The sequence below is a fragment of the Cervus elaphus genome, chromosome 9 (genome assembly GCF_910594005.1).
Source record: "Cervus elaphus chromosome 9, mCerEla1.1, whole genome shotgun sequence".
Lineage (NCBI taxonomy): Eukaryota > Metazoa > Chordata > Mammalia > Artiodactyla > Cervidae > Cervus > Cervus elaphus.
In genome coordinates this window covers 101231500-101254086 of record NC_057823.1, presented here as the reverse complement: position 1 = coordinate 101254086, position 22587 = coordinate 101231500, and the positions used below count along the sequence as shown (strand labels likewise).

The following is a 22587-nucleotide window of genomic DNA, read 5'->3' as shown; positions in this document are numbered from 1 at the left end:
ATCTATTCAAATTACTCTCTTCATATTTTTTAGATAAATACCCAGAAGTGGAACAGCTAGATCATACACTAGTACTATTCTTAAGTTTCTGAGGGACGTCCAAACTGTTTTCCATAGTGGCTGCACCAATTTACGCTCCCACCAACAGTGTACCAGGGTTCCCTTTTCTCCACATCTTTTCCAGTACTTATTACTTCTTGCCTTTTTGCTAATAGCCTGAGATGATTCTAACAGGCCTGAGATGATCTCTCATTCTGTTTTTGATTTGCATTTTCCTAATAACTAGTGATGATGAACATCTTTTCATGAGTCTCTTGGCAGTCTATATGTCTTCTTTGGAAAAATTCTTAGCTCTTCAGCTCACTGTTTAATTGGGTTATTTGGGTTTTTTGCTGAGTTGTAGGAGTTCTTCACATATTTTGATTATTATCTCCAAATTGAATATATGATTTGCAAATATCTTTTCTCATTTGGTAATTTGTCTTTTCAATATTTAATGTACAGAGGCTTTTTAGTTTGATGTAACCCCATTTGTTAGTTTTTGTTCTCTTCTTCAGTTGTTGCTCAGTCACAAACTCTTTGCAACCCTATGGACTGCAGCACGCCAGGTCTCTCTGTCCTTCAGCATCTCCCAGGCTTTACAGAAACTCCTGTCTGAGTCGGTGATGCCATCCAACCATCGCCTCTGTCGTCCCCTTCTCCTCCCGCCTTCAGTCTTTCCCAGCATCAGGGTCTTTTCTAATGAGTCGACTCTCCGTATCAGGTGGCCAAAGTATTGGAGCTTCAGCTTCAGCATCAATCCTTCCAGTGAATATTCAGGATTGATTTCCTGTACGATTGACTAGTTTGATCTCCTTGCAGTCCAAGGGACTCTCAAGAGTCTTCAACACAACAGTTCAAAAGCATCAATCCTTTGGCACTCAGCCTTATTTATGGTCCAATTTTCACATCCATACATGACTACTGAAAAACCATAGCTTTGACTAGATAGACCTTTGTTGGTAAAATAATGTCTTTGCTTTTTAATACACTGTTTAGGTTTGTCATAGCTTTTCCTCCAAGGAGCAAGCATCTTTTAATTTCATGGCTGCAGTTGCTATCTGCAGTGATTTTTGAAGCCCAAGAAAACAAAGTCTGTTACTGTTTCCCCTTCTGTATGAATGAAGTGATGGGACTGGATACCATGATCCTCGTTTTCTGAATGTTGAGTTTTAAGCCAGCTTTTTCACTCTCCCCTTGCATGTTCATCAAGAGGCTCTTTGGTTCCTCTTCACTTTCAGCCAAAAGGGTGGTGTCATCTTCGTATCTGAGGTAACTGATAGTTCTCCGGGCAATCTTGATCTCTCCTCCAGTAGGTGGCACCATAGCACAAGCTTCTGGTTTTTCTTAAGCCACCGGTTGTATTTGAGAAACAAAATTCTGACACTCCACTGCACCTGCTAGGTGTGGTCACCCAGTGTCCTTGTCCCTACTGTTGCCTCCAGGGTTGCTGGTGCCTTGTTTCTATGGGTGCTGCCAGGGTCTCTGCCCAGGCCGCCGGGAAAGGGAACCCCTCCACTGTGTCCAGGGTCTCCTAGGTCTCAGGCTTCGCCCCTACAAGGGGACAAAGAGCCGGGGGAAGGCAGCCAGGATCACAGGAGCCCCTTTCATGTCTAGGGTTGTTAGTGCTCATGGGCGCTGCCACGGCTAGCGTGGTGAGAGCTGCAGCTCTTACCTCCAGAGTGGGAGGACCTCCATGGCTGGAAGGACGGGGTGGCAGCCCCAGGACCGCTAACGCCCAGTCCCTCACAGCCATGGGTGCCACTGCAGCTGAGACGCTGCAGTTGTGTGTGCCACCGCCCCTAAAGCTCCTGCGTTCTCTGAGACTCAAGGCTCAGCCAACTAGGACCAGAGGTCTGGGAACACAGGCACGTGCTCTGTTTTCTAGCCCAGCTACTTTCAGGTATAAGAGGGACAGAATTTTGTGGTACCCTGGTGTGTTAAGCAGAGGCACCTTTGTTCAGTTGTATATATTTTACTGGTTGTAGACTGAAGGGGATAGACAAAGGGAGCATGTTACATGGCCATGATGCTTGACGTCATATCCCACTGACTATTTTTAAAGTACCTTCTTTTTTTTGGCTGTGCCACACAGCTTGCAGGATCTTAGTTCCCCAAGCAGGGATTGAACCCAGGCCCTCAGCAGTGCAAATGCCGAGTCCTAGCCACTGGATTGCCAGGGTATTTCCAATTTTTAAGTATCATTTTTAAAGGACTGAGGCTGAAAAGTTGAGTCTATCACAGGAAAAATACATACCATAATCACAACTATTAACTGTTCAAGTAACTAAAAGTAATAAATCATGTTTATCTTATGTAAGAAAAGATCCTGATGCTGGGAAAGACTGAAGGCAAAAGGAGAAGAGGATGGCAGAGGATGAGATGGTTAGATAGCATCAGTGACTTAATGGACATGAATTTCAGCAAACTCTGGGAGGCAGTGAAGAACAGGGAAGCCTGGCGTGCTGCAGTCCATAGGGTTGCAGAGTCGGACATGACTTAGCCACTGAGCAACAACAACGTGATTAATTCACAAAGCATAGTTGTAACAATTAATGCAATGTAAGAGTGAAAGCAGATTTTTTCTGAGGCATAGCAGAATACATATACCTTTTTCTTACAAAGATACTGATACTCTCTCAATCTAAGTTAGCCAAACTAAAACATTATTTGACTGAGTCATCCAGTCTCTAAGCTTGAAATATCTTTGTCAAGTAAACATGCAAATTTCTCATTTTTTATTATAAACTACAGCTTCATTATAATTAAATATGTTTACAACTTTAGTTATTTGTTCAGTGATTGAAAAAGTCTATGTCTATGATTTTAGATTTATGAAGACTTTAGTAACAAAATTTAACTAACTGAATTCAACTGTGCATTAAAAAAGAGGAAATCCCGTTTCTGCATAATAATGTCAAACCAAAAAGGGAGGTAAATATCTCAAACTTTTCCTTACCATTTTTAATCTTTAGTGTTTCTTTTAATTACAAAGCTTTAAAAATTCATTATAAATATTTATATTACAAGGACATGGTAAACATTTTCTTCATCTATGTAAGTAACGTACCTAAAACACATACACCTTGGAAGTAGGAAAAATTATCATCTAAAACTCATTAATATGTAAGTTTTCTTTTGAGCCCAAGTCTTAGAAACAAACTTTCCATTCCCAACTCTAGAATTCTTAGTATACATAATTGAGAAAGAAGAAGCTTGAGATTGAAGAAGCCATGTACAAGACATGATTATGCTAATACATCCTCAGTGTATCTATTTAGCCACCAAGTAGGTGAGACGTTAAGATATATTGAAAGCCCACCTTGACAAATGCATACAGCTACAAAACAAAAATATTTCAGAGGGTCACATATTTACAGCTTATCTGTTAAAAGTATACTTTAAAATAATCTTCATTTTAAGAGTAAGTACAAATAAGATGCACTGAGCCTGGAATAATGTAAAAGCAATTTAATACAGTGGAAAAAAAACCAGTCTTATGTATGCTTCCAGGGCAAACTAATTACATACTTATCAGAATTAAGAGTATCCATTCTCCTCAAATTTTTTAGTAAGTAAAACCTGAATAAATTCTCTCTTGAATTTCATAACAAAGATAGATGCTGATTTAGTAACTTTACTGAAAGAGATATAATCAAATCAGTGTTAGTTCTATAATCTTCTATGTATACCATGTAGCTAAAACAGAGTTCTGTAGAATTTAGTGTTCATTTTGATATTAATCTTAAAATGCTATAAAAATACAACTTTTTATTGTGTAAAATAAAATCTGTTTTGCACAACGAAACTTTTATTTAACAAATGAAAGATGCTATCAGAGAGTCAATTCTTGTTTTCTAAGTCTGTGTTTCTTAAAATGAGTCCCAAAGGCATATTCTTGAAGTATGAGATATTTTTACCCTCTTTTGAAATCAATTTATTTTCGAATCACTGACTTATACAATGTATTTATAATTATCTACATTATATATACTGACCAAAAAGAAAAAAAGTTGCTCTTTCATGTTGAAAGGATAAGCTAAACTTTAACAGGTACACACATACTTAGTTGTGAAGTCTGAATTCCCAATTTTTCAAAGCCTCTATAGTTTTTCATGGACATTCTGTGATATTAGGAAAGGGAAACTGCAGTTTTAATTGTAGTGGGGATTTACAGTACTATGTTAGTTTCAATTGTACAGCAAAGTGATTCAGTTTTTTATGTATATATTTTTCAGATTATTTTCCACTATAGGTTACTAGAAGATACTGAATATAGTATCCTATGCTATACAGTAAATTTGTGTTACTTATCTATTTTATGCATAGTAGTTTATATTCCATACTTTTTATTTATTCCTTCCCCTCTCTCCTTCCATTTTGGTAACTGTAAGTTTGTTTTCTATGTATATGAGTCTGCTTCCACTTTTTAATATTGATTCAATTGTATTATTTTTTAGATTCCACATGCAAGTGATATAACATCTGTCTTTCTCTGACTTAACTCACTTAGTACAATGTTCTCTAGGTCCATCCATGTTGCTGCAAACAGCAATATTTTATTTTTATGGCTGAGTAATATTCCACATGCATGTATACATGTATACACCATATCTTAAACCAATCATACGTTGATGGGCACTTCAGTTGTTTCTATGTCTTGGTTATTATAAAGAGCACTCCTATCAACATTGGGGTGCATGCATCTTTTTGAAATAAGAGTTTTTATCTTTTCTGGATCTATGGCAGGGAAAGGGATTGCTGGATCATACAGTAGCTCCAGTTTTAGTTATTAAAGAACTTCCCTATTGTTTTCTACATATGAGTATCTTTAAGTGAGGCTTTTTTTAAAATATACAATCCTTACACTTTTCATGTACAGTGACTCCTGAACAACGTGGAGGTTAGGAGTGCCAACCCTCCATGCCACTGAAAATTTAAGTGTAACTTATTTGTGGCTCTGCATCCACAGCAGATGCACCAATCATGGATCTGTGGATCGCACGGTACTGTAGCATTTACTATTGAAAAGAATCCACATGTAAGTGGATGCACTACAGTTCAAACCCATGTTATTCAAGAATCAACTGCATTTCTTCTCCTGTTTGTAACCTCGGTTCACAGTTGGAAATGTGTGACTTACTCCAATCTCCCTTTCACAATGTCCAAATAACCTTTGAGTGGAAGGTGAGAAAAGATCTCCAAACGGTATCTGTCACTGTTTTCTTCTGACACATCTCTTATCTCAACTTGTTTTGTCACTTGACTTGTTATTATCAATCTGATTCCATGTTTAATTTTAGTTATCTGAATTTTAGTACATCTTTATTTTTACTCTGCTATAATGAAAAGACCCCTCTACCACACCATACGAAGAACTATTTACATCTTGACCTCTAAATATTCAAAATATTTTCACATAAAGTAAAAAAAAAAAAACAACTTCCAAAATTAATATAGAGACACAACTACCTTTATCTCCCACTCTACACGCATTCCCATAGCACAGCACTGGCATGCACACAATAAACGCTCAATAAATACTAAAGTGATTTATCCCATCGTATCTTCAGTTGTTCTTTATTTTTTAACTATTCTTTAAGAGTATCAATTCTTAAATTTTAAAAGGTCATTACAAACTATTAAAAAATCAAACAGTGATTTAATACAAGAAGTTTTTGTAAATTCATAACAACTCAATTTCCTTTTTAAAGTTATAGGTTTACTGAGGCACAGAAACCAACTCTCTCTTAACAGTGGATAGATACTTTAAAAATATCTATAGAAAAGTACCAGAAAATTGAAATGTAGAAATTACTTACCTGAGGGATAACTATATCTGCTAATGCCTTTGAAAGCCTATATAATTCCATCGTGTCTTCTAATTTCAAGGAGCCATTATGTTGGACATCATATTTTATACAGTCATATATGTCAGGGATCTTGCTAATATCATATCTTCCATTTTTTGTCTTAAAGTCTTTCTCCAACTTGGACCATCTACGGAGCATGAGCTCTAAGGTCTCACTATGATAAAGCTGAATATCTAAAACAACATAACAATTTTACTATATTAAACTTGTTAACAAGCTAGGAAATATCATCATAGGCATATACTATTAGCAACCATATATTCTGTAGATTTGAATAAAGGTACAAATACATGGGTTAGAAAGTGTTTTTATAAAAGACCTTTCCATATGTTACATACATCAGTTTCCCACGTTATTAACTAAGCCACTCTCAGCACCAGAGCACAGATCTCCTTCCTACTGCTTTCTCCTTCTTATCATGCTGCCTGTTTGCTGCTCAGCTGTATGGTTTTTTGTTTGTTCTTTAGTCACTCAGTCGTGTCCAACTCTTTATGACCCCATGGACTATAGCTTGCTAGGCTCCTCTATCCATGGGATTTCCCAGGCAAGAATACTGAAGTGGGTTGCTATTTCCTTCTCAAGGGGATCTTCCCCACCCAGGGATCGAATCTGTTTCTTGCATTAGCAAGCAGATTCTTTACCACTGAGCCACCAGGCAAGCCCCAACTGTACGGTAATGCTACATAATTAATCAACTAACAATGTTTTATTATCTTTCTCACACTACCATAGTTAAAAGCAACTATAACTTTGCTATTATTCTTTTGCTGGATATATATTAACTTAAATAATACTTAGATATAGCAATAAACTGAGGAAAATTCTGAAAGAGATGGGAATACCAGACCACCTGACCTGCCTCCTGAGAAATCTGTATGCAGGTCAGGAAGCAACAGTTAGAACTGGACATGGAACAACAGACTGGTTCCAAATTAGGAAAGGAGTAGGTCAAGGCTGTATATTGTCACCCTGCTTCTTTAACTTCTGTGCAGAGTACATCATGAGAAACTCGGGGCTGGATGAAGCACAAGCTGGAATCAAGACTGCCGGGAGAAATATCAATAACCTCAGATATGCAGATGACACCCTTATGGCAGAAAGCAAAGAAGAACTAAAGAGCCTCTTGATGAAAGTGAAAAGAGGAGAGTGAAAAAGTTGGCTTAAAGCTCAACATTCAGAAAACTAAGATCATGGCATCCGGTCCCATCACTTCACGGCAAACAGATGGGGAAACAGTGGCAAACTTTATTTTTTGGGCTCCAAAATCACTGCAGATGGTGACTACAGCCATGAAATTAAAAGACGCTTGCTTCTTGGAAGGAAAAGTTACGACCAACCTAGACAGCATATTAAAAGCAGAGACATTACTTTGCCATCAAAGGTCCATCTAGTCAAGGCTATGGTTTTTCCAGTAGTCATATGGATGTGAGAGTTGGACTGTAAAGAAAGCTGAGTGCTAAAGAATTGATGCTTTTGAACTGTGGTGTTGAAGACTCTCGAGAGTTCCTTGGACTTTAAAGAGATCCAACCAGTCCATCCTAAAGCAAATCAGTCCTGAATATTCATTGGAAGGACTGATGCTAAAGCTGAAGCTCCAATACTTTGGCCACCTGATGATGCAAAGAACTGACTCATTTGAAAAGACCCTGATGCTGGGAAAGATTGAAGGTGGGAGGAGAAGGGGCAACAGGGGATGAGATGGTTGGATGGCATCACCAACTCAATGGAAATGAGTTTGGGTAAACTCAGGGAGTTGGTGGTGGACAGGGAGGCTTGGCGTGCTGCGGTCCATGGGGTTACAAAGAGTCGGACACGACTGAGCAACTGAACTGAACTGATAGCATTAAAGCTTTTTTATGATTGGTGAATCTTATTTTAAAATGTTTACAGAAATGGGATAGTGATTTTTATTTTCTGACCCAAGGAAAACAATATTTACCTGATGATTTGGGATCTTCCATTCGATGTCTGATTTGAGAAGTCAAACTTTGTATCAAGGAATACACCGTGTCACAGGTCTTTACAGGATTTTTAATTAAATGCATTGATTTGATAAGAGAAATGCTTCCAGATGGAGTAAGCTACAAATGAATAGAGTATACATTTTTATATCTGGTTATGCTCAACTGACCAAAAGGACAATATACAAAATTTTCTAGTAGCTGGAGATTAAATTCAAACTACAAATCCCCAGATCTGTAGTTAAATTAAGTCTGCAGATATAGAGGAGGAAATAAAAAACTAAAAATTTCATGTTAAAAAAATCCTAAACCTTAGCAAACATTAGATTATCCACAGGGAAAATCTAACAAAAGTGCTCTAACTTAAAAAGAGATTTTATGCTAACATAGTGATATTTTACTGACTCACTTGGTATTTGAAAATATGGTTTAATCATTTGACACATATTGACAAGTAATAACCCTAAGGCTATGATTATCATCACTTTTCCCAGATGAGGTACTTAAGAAAGATTAAAGCACCTTTCCCAAGATCAAACCACTAGTATGTAAACAGTGGCATAAAAAAGCGGGTAACCTGGCTAGAGACCTGAGCTCTTAACCATCATGTAAACGCCTTTGTGATGAGATTTCTTCCAAGTCAACAAAAGCCATTAATGACAAAACAGTTTCAATTTTCACTGTTGAAACTTTGCTTGGCAATTCAACCCTAAATAAGTTTCTATAAATACAAAAAATGTAAAGTGGAATTCCACTTCTTGTTATGGTGAACTAATTAATTTGGGTCAAGCTAAAGACTGAAGCTTGGACAAAAGTGAAGTCCAGGATTTCCAGAGGTGGAACTCTGGTAAACACTGCATTTGGGGTTCAAAAAAGTTACAAACTGTAGTCCGCATTTTTAACAAGACCTTAGATGACTCTTATTCAAGTATAAGTTTGAAAAACACTCTCATTCCAGAGTCCTTGCCTTGTCCAGGAAGAGGGTAAGAGCATGATGTAAACATTCAATTGGTAGATGTCATTAAAGCGTACTGTTACTCTGGGGTAATGACAAAACAAATAATAAAGTCAAACACAATTTTAAAACTACCAGGGAAATAAATAAATAAAAAGTACCAATTCCAATGAAGCAAGAAAGGAGAGAAAAATAAAAATAGGCAGTATAAATATAAAGCACTTAACAGGATAATAGATTCATACATAAATTTGAGTATTTTATAATACAAATGAAATAACTGCCCTAAACAACGATTTTCAAAACTAAAAAAAACTACATGCAGATTTTAAGAGATGCATCTAAAAATAGTTTCAGAAAGACTAAGAGACACGAAGGGTGTTATACAAAAACCAAGTGGAAGGAAAAATTTTTGCAGCTATATTAATCTCAAAGTATTCTGAGGCAAAAAAATACTCATTGAAACATACCAATTCTTAATTTGTATGCACTTAATAGCATGGCATCAAAACACATAAAACAAAGATTAAAAGAGTACAAAGACAAGAAAAATCCATAGTTACAGGTGGGAAATTTAACATACAATAGTAAAGAAAGAAAAAACAGACCAAAAAATATCAGGAAGACTATCTGTTTTTACCAAAATGATATAAAGTTAGAAATAACAAAAATATAACTTAAAAATGTATAGGTTTGGAAATTATAAAAGTACACTTCTAAATAACCTATGATCAAGGAAATCACAATTAGAAAATGCCCGAAATGGCACAAACCTCAATTTATGAACACAGCCAAAACAGTGTATAAAGGGAAATTTATGGCATAGAGTGTGTGTTTTAGAACAGACGGAACATGCATGATTTAATAAACATCCTTCTAGGGACATTAGTTTTTAAGAGTTAGAGCAAAATAAAACTGTAGAAGTAGAAGGAATAAATTAAACAATAAAAATTAATAAAACTGAAAACAAGCATATAATTTAGGGAACCAATAAATCTGAAAGACAGCTCTTTTACAGGACTAATAAATCTCATCAACTATGGCAAAAGTGATTAAGAAAAAAAAGGGGGGAGAAAGACTACAATGTTATGAAACAAAAAGAAGTGTCTCTACTGATCTTGCAGACATTACAAAGAACTCAAGAGGACTGTATAAACATATTTCTAGACAAATGTAACAATACAGACACAAGATACAATAAATAAAAACTACTAAATTACTCTAGGAACCATAATTATAAGTTTTCCCATAAAGAAAATGCCCACGGGATTTATCAGTAAATTTTACCAAACATCTAATGAAATATATATACATGAATTATTCCCTCCAAGGAGGACTCCCTAATTTTATGAAAACAGCATAATCTTGATATTGAAAGCAGACAAAGACAACAGGGATTAAAAAAATAAAGGTCAATTCAACTCATGAACATAAATCTAAAACTCCTAACCAAAAATATTAGTAAACCCAAACCAGTGAGATATGTAGTTTTGAAATGACTTTATTCTAGAAACCAAGGTAGACTCAATCAAAAATCATATATTTAACAAACAGAAAGAGAATATAAAATGTAAAAACTTGTCATGACAAAAACTCTTTCAACAAAAATCTGCAGAGATCATACTTAATGCACAGTGTTAAAAAAGCTTTCCCTTTGAGAATATGAACAAACACAGAAAAGCCACTCAATTTAATATGACTTTGATGGTGCTAGCAATTAAAGCATAGCAAGAAAAAGAATTAAAAGCATAAAGATTAGAAAGGAAGACAAAAAGCTGTGGATATCTTTTGGAAAGGTTTTTTTAAAAACCGAGATACATTACCAAGTTAATGAATAACCAAGTTAATAAATAAGTTTAATATAGTTGACATATATGAAGTCAATATTAAAAAAGCTTTGTACATAGCAGCAACAGACAGTAACTGTTTTAGAGGTACCATTTATAATACAAATATTTTTTTAAAAATATGTTTTTTTACAAACTAAAGATCTAATTCAATCTAAATCAATATCCCAACAAGACCTTTGGCCAGCTTATTTTAAACTTCATATGGAAATACAAGAAAAGTCAAGAAAACTTGAAGAAGGACCCATGTAGGATTTGGGAGATCTCATTCAATGGCAGAAAAGTCAACAAAGGAGTATGTTCCAGAAACTACACACATATGATAAAGCTGATCCTACAAGGTAGTGGGAAAGGATAGTCTTTTTAGTACATGGTGTTGAGACACCTGGATGTACATATGGTTGGTGGGAAATACCAACTTTGATATCCTTATCTAATGGCACATACAAAAGTCAATTTTTAGCTGTATGGCCGATAAATGAGCATGAAAAAAAAATTTATAGAAGACCATACACGGGCATATCCTATGACGCCCTTGTTAGAAAAAGGTATTATAAATAATAAATTAAAATGCCCTGAACACACAGAGACTGATCAGACCTGCCTGTGAGTGTCTGAGTGTCTCTTGCAGAGACACAGGTCAGCGGTGGCCTGCCATGGGGACAGGGGCTCTGACTGCAGCAGACCGGGGTCACCCAGCGTGTGGCATAAGCCCTCTTGGAGGAGGTCGTCACGAGCCCCACCATAGGGCTGCCCAGCAGATGACCCACAAACTGCAGAACAATTATACCAAAGAAATACTCACACTGTTAAGAAAGTTCTAGGACCCACAACAGATTCCCAACCTGGGTATCCGGCAAAGGGACTGAGAAGCCCCAGAGAATTTGACTTTGGAGGACAGTGGGAGACTGAGCCAGACTTGCTTGTGAGTGGCCAAACAATGCACCCATCAACAGAAAACTGGATGAAAGATTTACTGAGCATCGCTCTGCAAATCAGAACAAGATGCAGTTTCCCCAACAGTCAACCTCTCCCATCAGGAAGCTTCCATAAGTCTCTTATCCTTCTCCATCAGAGGGCAGACAGACTGAAAACCACAATCACAGAAAGCTAACCTAAACTGATCACACGGACCACAGCCTTGTCTAACTCAATAAAACCATGAGTTATGCCATGTGGGGCCACCCAAGCCCTAAATGGTGTTGTGGGTGGGTCATGTGGAGAGTTCTAAAAAACATGGTCAACTGGAGAAGGGAATGGCAAACCACTTCAGTATTCTCGCCTTGAGAACCCCATGAACAGTATAGAAAGGCAAAAAGACAGGGCACTGAAAGGAACTCCTCAGGTCGGTAGGTGCCCAATATGCTACTGGAGATCATTGGAGAAATAACTTCAGAAAGAATGAAGAGACGGAGCCAAAGTGAAAAGAACACCTAGTTGTGGTAGTACTTAGAATATGTATAACAAAGAGCTCATATCCAAAATATTCAAAGAAATTCTACCATTCATTAAGCAAAACACAGGCAACTAGTAGTAAAAAAGGACGACTTGAAGAGTAGACTTCATGAAAGAAGGTACTTAAATGGTCAATTGAGTATTAAAACCACAGTAAGGTACTACCATACATCCACCTTCAGAACAGTGAAAATTGAATAGTCCAAAATTACTGAGAATAGAGACATGTAGGGCAATGACAATTTTCACAGACTTCTGGTGGGAGTGTAAATTGCTTCAGTGACTTTGGAAAGCTGTTTGACATCACATACTGATGCTGAAATATAAGCACACTGCGAGGCACAACACTTGCCCTCCTAGAATATGATATACCAAGAGAAACGTGCTCATCTACATGAGGAGGTATATATGAATATTCATGGCAGCATTAACTGTAACAGCCCCAAACTGTAATACTGGAAAGCATATATAAATTGGAGCATATTCATAAAATAGAATACAGATCAACAAACTATGACCTGTAGGCCAAACATGACCTGTAATAGTCTATGAGCTAAGAAATGGTTTTTACAATTTTTAAAAGGTAGTTTAAAAAAAGTAAAGAATAATGCAACAAGTAACTATATGTGATCTGCAAGGTGTAAAATATTTACCATCTGGCCTTTCACAGAAAAAGTTTGCCAACCTCTGAAAACAATACTACATAGAAATGAAAATTAACCAACTATGGAAATTCTCAAAAATATGGATGAATTTCACAAACATAATATTGAGAAAAAGACATCAGACACTGACCCACCTTTTCATAATCTTCTGCAGTAAAATCTCTGTCTCTCTGAAGTATTTCATGAAGTCTTGCCTTTACACGTTGCTGACAACTGCTCAAAGAATCACTATCACTATCCAAAAGGCCATTCATGTTTGCACTTTTCACCATCTGAACAAGAATGGGTGTAAGTTCTCCTTCTAGAGCTAACAGACCCTAAACACATTAAATAAAAGCCAAAAGAGATTTAAGAATTAGTATGCAAAACAGAAGGCATCTTAATTACTATTTTGTTACATGCAGAATTTCACAGGGTATACGCTTACTGTTACAACAAACTTTATTAACACAAATTGTCATGGTCATTTCAGGGTTTTAGTCTGAAGTCTCGAATTTAGAATATTAAAATATTACCTCAGTAAAAATCTTTTAAAATGCTATATCAGATGAAAATTTTAATAATTCTAAAAACATTTATTTGTACCTTTGCAAAAGCAGCTGCAGTCATCTGAACTCGTCCTTCATCAGAGGCGTATATTTTAAGGTCATGTCGGTAGGTACTATGTAATCTAAGTAAACCACAACCAGGAAATCCTGCATAATCTCCTGAAAATAAATCCTCAAATCACTTAAGCTATATTTTTATCTCACTGTATTTCTATACTTAATAACATCTGAAAATGAGGATATGGAAAGACGATGTATGAATCTGACTCAAGTAAAGAAACGCTAAGATTTACCTTGACCTCCAGGATACATACACCTGAAAGCTCTTCCGAGTTCTTCGGCCTGGACCCTGCCTGCAGGGGTTAGTTCTCCTCCCCACTTTAGAACCAGAAGCAAGGACGGCTCTTCTCGTCGGCTGTCTAAGATACATGTGAATGGATAGAGCAAATGTCAAGTTTTCTTCTTTTAAACAGATACATTTCATGATTATTTTTTTTCTTTTTGTCTCTTCTGCAGTGGAATGCGGGCCTTATGTAGATTAATTTGTTCCTTAAACATATCTATCCTTTGTAGGCTGTTGCTTCTACTAGGAATACCACTTGCTTCACTTATTAAAATCTTACTAAAATTTCAAAATCTCTCCCATACTCTAGAAAGAAGGCTCTTGCCCAGTTTTCTGAAAGGAAACTTCTCCCTTCCCTGCTCTCAAAATGGTATGAGGGCCAACGGCATTTGCAGGATGTTTTTAGTTGTACTAGATATGCTAGGTTAAGAGCTCCCTGATGACAGGTTCAGACCTTGTCTTTGCAGTGCTGCCACACAAAAGGTAATTTTATCTGAAGGGAAGAAGATATATACATTTTTATGATTAGTAACCAGTGATTTGTATAACTTTTAAGAAGATATGAGACAACAGAGCTTAATATTTATTATAATTTACACTTACGAGTGAGATACACAATAAAATATAGCCAAGAACAACTTTTTAAATTTGGAGTGGTAGAATCTGTATGTTCCAGAACAAAGTATTTTCTCAGACACAGAGGACGTCTGAGTTTCTATCCTGAATTTTGACCTACTCTTTATTATGTCCTAAGATCTGTGTTGGGCTCCAGAAACAAAGGTCATTTTATTTTAATAAAGGTCATTTTAAAAGTAGCACAAAAAACACTAAAGAATTTAATGATTCACTAAAAGTGATAGAAAATCATCCTTTACCCTGGGGCTAGTCAGTAATTGTACATGCAAGCCAACATTCACTTATAATAAAGACAATTAACTGACTTTTAATTACAGTTATTTATGGAATGCTTTTGATATAAACATCAAAATATAGAAAATTAATCTGCATTGTTACTAATCATGCAGTGTGACAAGAGAGCAATATACGAACTTTCAGAATAAAGACCAACATAGTCAAATTTCGGCTTGCATTTAATCTTTACTTCAAGTTTTGCTCCTATAAATAGTGGGCCACTGTGAATATCCCTATAGAAGATCTTTCTCTCAAGATCTGACTATCCCATTGGGATAGATTCTTTTAAGTATAATTAAGGTCAAAGTATATGAAAAATTTTTGAACTTTCCCCTGCAACCCACCCTCCAGCCGCACCACGCAACGTGCAGGATCTCAGGTCACCGACCAGGGATGGAACCCACGCCACCTACAGCAGAAGCGTGGAGGCTTAACCACTGGACCACTAGGGAAGTCTCATGAAGTTTTTGGTATGTACTGCCAAATTACTTTTCAAAGAGTTATTGTCAATTTACAGTCCTACCAGTGGATAAAATTCTGTCACACTGCATTTTCATCAGCATTCCTTATTACCATTTGAAAAAAGAATAAAATAAGAAAACACTCTGCCAGTGTGACAGGCAAGACTGATTATTATTGTACTGGGCATCTCCATTTCTCCATAAAATGGCTCCCCAACACTTGACCATTTTTCTTTTGAAAAGTAAATGAACTTATGGATTTTTGTGCTCACTGCTCTTAGGAGACTCATTTTAAATGCTTATTCTGATTTATTGAGTGGAGAAAAATATCTGCTTTAGAAACATGGTGACGGTGTATTTTTTCAAATATTCTTTTCCTACTTCTTGAGTTTTCTTCCTTTTTACCCTGTATGGGTTAGGGACCCATTAAATAATAAAGAACAAAAGAGCACTCCTAAGCAGTTTTTAAAATAATAAAAGGTATCCTTTACCTAAAGGAGAAAAGGTAAAAGACCTTTTATTTTAAGGATAGAAAACACAGTTACCAAAGCTGTACATTATTCTTCCTCTATTCAGCATGCCAACCCCTAAACTATTTGACAGAAGATTAAAAGGGTAATCAACAATGAGTAGCAAGTTCCTACATATAATTAAAAACTAATAGGCATTAATAGTGACATACCCTCTTCTTCACTAGATGTCTTAGGACAACCATGAGGGAGATAGGTTAACTGGACCTTACGATTTATTCCAGAAAAATGGCCATACCTGAAAAATAAAATGGCAAATACAACAGAGAATATTTAATAAGCACGCAATACAACCTCCTAAAGAAAAACTAAAATCTAGCTTGTTTTTAAAAATTAAAATAACGACTTTTTAAAAAATTTTGAGTGGTCAAAGAAATAAATCTTGTAAAAGGAATATTGGTGGTACCAATTTCACCTGATTAAAACATAATGTGAAGTTATATTTCATTTAAACAGCACTGAGTCTATGGTTAACATAACAATGTGATCTTCATCCTACGTAGTACTTCACCGACAATCCAAATGTGATGTTCTCTTTTGATGGTCTCATCAAAATTAATACCATTATAAAACAGAACCTTCAGTGTAATGATCTCTTTTCTCACTGGTAAAAATAAAAACTTAGTAGACTTTCACTAATTTCACCTGATTTACAGTGAGAAAAAGCAAAATAGATCAAACTGTGAAGGAAATTAACATGAAAAGTCATACATATTTAAAAAAAATAAGAGCACTATAAGTAGTTATCAAAATTAAAGGTTTCAAAAAGATACTTACATCTCTAACACAGTCTTAAGTTGTTCAAGTTTTGATTTGTTTTCTTCAATTTCAGAATCATTATTTTGTCCAAGTTCCATAAGAAGTTGTCGTGCAATATCCAGCACTTCCTGTAAAGGGAATAAAGAACTGAATTTTTATGTAATTTTGCCATTAGTAGTTTAAAACCCAACAAGAAAGCAAATGCACTTGCCTGTAATTGTTTTGGTTTTTTGAGTTTTAATTTCCCAGATTTATATCCATCACACTTTTCAAAGAGATCAAAGAATCTTATGAAAGAGACAGAATACTGTTAGGCATTTGCAATAATATTATCTCTATAAAACAAGTAGTTATAATAAAAGATAGATAAGGGACTAAGGTAATAGTAACAAATAATGGACTTGGGGTCTATGGACTTCACACACGGTGTGCTCTCTTTCACTCTACAGTTTTACTCTTTTATTTGACTGATAAAACTTAGTATTTTCCTAAACCATATTAAACTAATAATCACTAGATTAACTGAATAAAGTAATAAACTTCCATTCTACTAATTTTCATCTTTACAACACTAAATAACAGCTAAGTCAGGATGATGACCATTTATGGATATATTGCTACAGTAATTTTATGATACGGATACACACAATTTAAGATGGATTTTGTTTTGATTTTATTTTCCAGTGGTTAAAATATTACTGGTCAAGAAATAGTGGCAGTCTTTCCTCATGATGTATTAATCAAAATAGATAAGCATCCATCAGAAATCTTGAATTATCACATCCTGTGAATTAAATTATTCCCCTTTAAACATACTTTTGATGCCTCACTTCCATTTTCATTTTTTGCTTTGGTGTTCGATCCCCATGACGAATGACGGCTATGACACATCTAAGTTCCATCCTTAAGTTAAAAAAAAAACAACATTCTCAATTTTCTAACAAAGATTTGTGTTATATAACTAAGATTAATACATCTAATTTTTTATTTGGAACTATCTTTTACCACTTCAAGATAACGTTCCCATTAAGAATAGCGCTTGTAACAACTAGCTTTAATTTTATGAAGTCAATCCTAAAAAGAATTTAAGAGGCTGGAGTGGAGTAATATCAAACTATGTAATACTTGCTTCTCCAGAGATGACTATACTAACTTTGGATACAAGCAAATGGACTATAATTCCCTAACTTCATTAATTACCTGCCCAGTGTGGTAGATCATTATACAGAGAGATTTCATTAAATCAAACAAAATAAAGCTGCTATATTTATTTTGCCCAAGTAAGAAGAAAAGAATTTCAAACTTAAATTACTGAAAGATAAAAGTGTCTTAGTAAGAATGAAAGAAGGATGAAAGTCGCTCAGTGGTGTCTGACTTTTTGCGACCCCATGGAATTCTCCAGGCCAGAACACTGGAAGGGATATCCTTTCCCTTCTCCAGGGGATCTTCCCAACCCAAGTCTCCCACGTTGCAGGCGGATTTTTTACCAGCTGAGCCACAAGGGAGGGTTTAAATTACCATTTGTCAAATTATGAGACACAGAACACAACTCTCTAGAGTAAGTTACCCGAAAATATATTTTGTATTAAATACGTTTGGAAATACTGGTTTAAAAACAAAATTAAGTGTTTTTGTCCTCTCTTCTGCCCCAATCAGGAATCCTCAGAATATTTAACATGCTAACATAAAGCTCTAGCTCACATGAATAACAAGTGAATTTCAGGTAGTAAGTTTCCCTAGAAATTTTATAACACACTTTGGCAATACTGGTCTAATTAATTTACTTCAAGATATAACTGTATTTTTCCTTTACATGCTGAGAGCACGAAAACTGTAAACCACTGACCATGAGCCTTTAAGTAATATATCTCCTGGCACCTCCTTTATTCTTATGGCTTAATTCAACAGTTCTATAATTATCCAAAATTTTTTTGGGAATTTTAACAACAGAAAAGATCTTTAGTCTAAATGCATGTGTGAGTGCTCAGTTGCTTGGCCGTGTGCAACTCTTCATGACTCTATGGACCGGTGCCTACTAGGTTCCTCTGTCCCTGGGATTCTCCAGGCAAGAATTCTCCAGGCTGCTGCTGCTGCTGCTAAGTCGCTTCAGTCGTGTCCGACTCTGTGCGACCCCGTAGACAGCAGCCCACCAAGCTCCCCGTCCCTGGGATTCTCCAGGCAAGAATACTGGAGTGGGTTGCCATTTCCTCCTCCAGGGAATCTTCTCGATCAGGGGATCTGACTCTAGGGATCCTGCATTTCCTTGCATTGGCAGGAGGAGTCTTTACCACTGAATCACCTGGGAAACACCTTCATTCTAAATAGCCCATGGAATCCTCGGGCCTGGCGCACTGGGATGACCCAGAGGGCTGGGATGGGGAGGGAGTTGGGAGGGGGTTCAGGATGGGGAAAACATGTACACCCATGGCGGATTCAAGTCAATGTATGGCAAAACCAATACAATGCTGTAAAGTAAAATAAATAAATAATTTAAATAAATAAATAAATAGCCCATGTAAAAGCATTTAATCTATTTTTCCATTTGGAAAGTGAATCATATGAAAATATACAAAGTAAAGTATTTAATATTATTCAGATATGTAATCTTTACTGTGATAGCACAGGCCAACAGGGAAACACAAGGAATTTCTAAATGAAAATATTCAAACTTACATAGTTCCAGATGTAGTTGGTACAATCGGGATATCTTCAGCTTCTAAGGGTATTGACCAGGGGATATGAAATTGTGGAGCAAGCTCTCGCATTACAATATTCCTTCAAGACAAAAAAAGAAAACTTAAACTAGTTCATTTTAAGACAAACCTGGGTGTTAATGACAAAAGAAAATCATAGAAGTTAAAAATCAAACTATCTAGTAGTTATGTGAATGCAGTACATAAAAAGTAAACTAAGAAAAAAATCAGTCCTGATCAAGCAAAATTAGATCAGCAGCACTAAACTGATATATAGAACACAGTTATGGGATATCATGAATTTAGAATTTACTTATTTACTTTTTAAAAATATAAATCACATTGGATTCAAGTAAATTCCCTGGTGGCTCAGATGGTAAAGAATTCGCTTTCAATGCAGGAGACCTGGATTTGATCCCTGGGTTGGGAAGACCCCCTGGAGAAGGTAACAGCTATCCACTCAAGTATTCTGGCCTGGAGAATTCCATGGACAGAGGAGCCTGGCAGGCTAGTCTATGGGTCCCAACTGAGTGACTTTCACTTTCATGTCACTATAGCTGCCTATTTACTTCCATAGATTCTAAAATCCAAGATTATCTCTGTGGACACTGAGTATTTCTTACCAGCTTTTATTGATCACCTATAAAGCTATTTTAAATACCATTGTTCACTTTTAACAAATTTCCATCACAGTTTGCTAAAAAGGTTAACAATCAAAATTTTACGTAATTACAGGACATCTTTTGTTTTGTTTAAATTTAGCATTTATTCATGCTAAAATTTAACTGAGCCCCCCTAAATTTTACTTTAAGGGTAAGTTCACAAACCTTTGAAATATACTATAATTGTTGACTCCAATGATTAAGAGATATTTTATAGTGTAAGTTTTTATGGCTTTGACATAAGTATTTTGTCGCATACACTTTGAAGTGGTTAAAAACATCCTTGTCAGGACTTCCCTGTCGTGGGTTTGACCCCTGGTCTGGTGACTACCCCGCCAGCGCAGCTAAGCTTGCGTGCCCCGGCTACTGAGCCTGTGTGCCATGACTGCTGAGCCTGTGTGCCATGACTGCTGAGTCTGTGTGCCATGACTGCTGAGCCTGCGTGCCCCGACTGCTGAGCCTGCGTGCCATGACTGCTGAGCCTGTGTGCCCCGACTGCTGAGCCTGTGCGCCCCGGCTACTGAGCCTGTGTGCCATGACTGCTGAGCCTGCGTGCCCCGACTGCTGAGCCTGCGTGCCATGACTGCTGAGCCTGCGTGCCCCGACTGCTGAGCCTGTGTGCCATGACTACTGAGCCTGCGTGCCATGACTGCTGAGCCTGTGTGCCATGACTGCTGAGCCTGCGTGCCATGACTACTGAGCCTGTGTGCCATGACTGCTGAGCCTGTGTGCCATGACTGCTGAGCCTGCGTGCCATGACTACTGAGCCTGCGTGCCATGACTACTGAGCCTGTGTGCCCCGACTGCTGAGCCTGCGTGCCATGACTGCTGAGCCTGTGTGCCATGACTGCTGAGCCTGTGTGCCCCGACTGCTGAGCCTGCGTGCCATGACTGCTGAGCCTGTGTGCCATGACTGCTGAGCCTGCGTGCCATGACTGCTGAGCCTGTGTGCCACGACTGCTGAGCCTGCGTGCCACGACTGCTGAGCCTGCGTGCCATGACTGCTGAGCCTGTGTGCCATGACTACTGAGCCTGTGTGCCATGACTGCTGAGCCTGTGTGCCATGACTACTGAGCCTGTGTGCCACGACTGCTGAGCCTGTGTGCCACGACTGCTGAGCCTGCGTGCCACGACTGCTGAGCCTGCGTGCCATGACTGCTGAGCCTGTGTGCCATGACTGCTGAGCCTGCGTGCCATGACTGCTGAGCCTGTGTGCCATGACTGCTGAGCCTGTGTGCCATGACTACTGAGCCTGTGTGCCATGACTACTGAGCCTGCGTACCCCGACTGCTGAGCCTGTGTGCCCCGACTGCTGAGCCTGTGTGCCATGACTACTGAGCCTGTGTGCCATGACTACTGAGCCTGCGTGCCATGACTGCTGAGCCTGTGTGCCCCGACTGCTGAGCCTGCGTGCCCCGACTACTGAGCCTGTGTGCCATGACTACTGAGCCTGTGTGCCATGACTACTGAGCCTGCGTACCCCGACTGCTGAGCCTGTGTGCCCCGACTGCTGAGCCTGTGTGCCATGACTACTGAGCCTGTGTGCCATGACTACTGAGCCTGCGTGCCATGACTGCTGAGCCTGTGTGCCCCGACTGCTGAGCCTGCGTGCCCCGACTGCTGAGCCTGTGTGCCCCGACTGCTGAGCCTGTGTGCCATGACTGCTGAGCCTGCGTGCCCCGACTACTGAGCCTGTGTGCCATGACTGCTGAGCCTGTGTGCCCCGACTGCTGAGCCTGCGTGCCATGACTGCTGAGCCTGTGTGCCATGACTGCTGAGCCTGTGTGCCATGACTACTGAGCCTGTGTGCCCCGACTGCTGAGCCTGTGTGCCATGACTGCTGAGCCTGTGTGCCACGACCGCTGAGCCTGTGTGCCATGACTACTGAGCCTGTGTGCCATGACCGCTGAGCCTGCGTGCCATGACTGCTGAGCCTGTGTGCCATGACTACTGAGCCTGTGTGCCATGACTGCTGAGCCTGTGTGCCATGACTACTGAGCCTGTGTGCCCCGACTGCTGAGCCTGTGTGCCATGACTGCTGAGCCTGTGTGCCACGACCGCTGAGCCTGCGTGCCCCGATATCTGAGCCTGTGTGCCATGACTGCTGAGCCTGTGTGCCATGACTGCTGAGCCTGTGTGCCATGACTACTGAGCCTGTGTGCCCCGACTGCTGAGCCTGTGTGCCATGACCGCTGAGCCTGCGTGCCATGACCGCTGAGCCTGCGTGCCATGACTGCTGAGCCTGTGCGCCCAGAGCCTCTGCTCTGCATCAGAGAAGCCACGGGTGAGAGCCCTGTGCAGAACCACAAAGAGGAGCCCCGCTTGCCTTAACTACAGAAAGCGTGCACACAGCAATGAAGAGCCAGCGCAGCCAGAAATAAAACAAACAAGTAATGTTGTAAGTTGTCTTTCAAGTCTTCTAAATCAAGATGTATGAAAATAAGCCAAAGAATACAAAAATGGCATTTCTGTATGCAATAATTTCTTTTATGTTCACTTGATAATCTCATGAGATTATTTTGAGTAACATATGCTTGTAGAAAGTCGAATCAAGATTTCTAAATTCCAATTATTTCTATTTTATTCTTGTTCCTTATTTCACAAATGTTAATTCTGTACCATTATTTACTATAATTACCTCACAAAAACTTGAGAAACAAGGTAATCTAATAAATCAGCCATTTTGATGAATGATCAGCCATCACTGTGTAAATCATTGCTATATAGCATTTCTAAGTCTATAAGCTTAAATACCTTTAAAAGTTTACACTGTTCATAAATTAAATTGTCTTACATAACCCAAAATGTAATTCAGGAATTGGGGATATCATTTTACGAACACTGATTTTTTACTCTAGAGTGCTTATAAAGCCCTAATCACTTG

At 38.1% G+C, this 22587-nt stretch overlaps 1 protein-coding gene across 10 annotated transcripts in view; it reads right to left on the bottom strand.

The window, feature by feature from the left end:
• Positions 1-22587, bottom strand: part of PPIP5K2 (diphosphoinositol pentakisphosphate kinase 2) — a 77092-nt gene that overhangs the window by 31822 nt on the left and 22683 nt on the right. For 7 of the 10 annotated variants that reach the window (XM_043913731.1, XM_043913722.1, XM_043913724.1 and 4 more), the window contains exons 10-19: positions 19022-19123; positions 17165-17251; positions 16560-16635; positions 16367-16476; positions 15742-15827; positions 13637-13762; positions 13381-13502; positions 12930-13112; positions 7852-7993; positions 5862-6085 (exon numbers count right to left, since the gene is read on the bottom strand). In XM_043913731.1, the coding sequence (XP_043769666.1) occupies positions 5862-6085; positions 7852-7993; positions 12930-13112; positions 13381-13502; positions 13637-13762; positions 15742-15827; positions 16367-16476; positions 16560-16635; positions 17165-17251; positions 19022-19123 (1258 nt within the window). The remainder of the gene's footprint in view (positions 1-5861; positions 6086-7851; positions 7994-12929; positions 13113-13380; positions 13503-13636; positions 13763-15741; positions 15828-16366; positions 16477-16559; positions 16636-17164; positions 17252-19021; positions 19124-22587) is intronic. The other 3 variants (XM_043913723.1, XM_043913727.1, XM_043913730.1) reach the window with 1 other exon arrangement.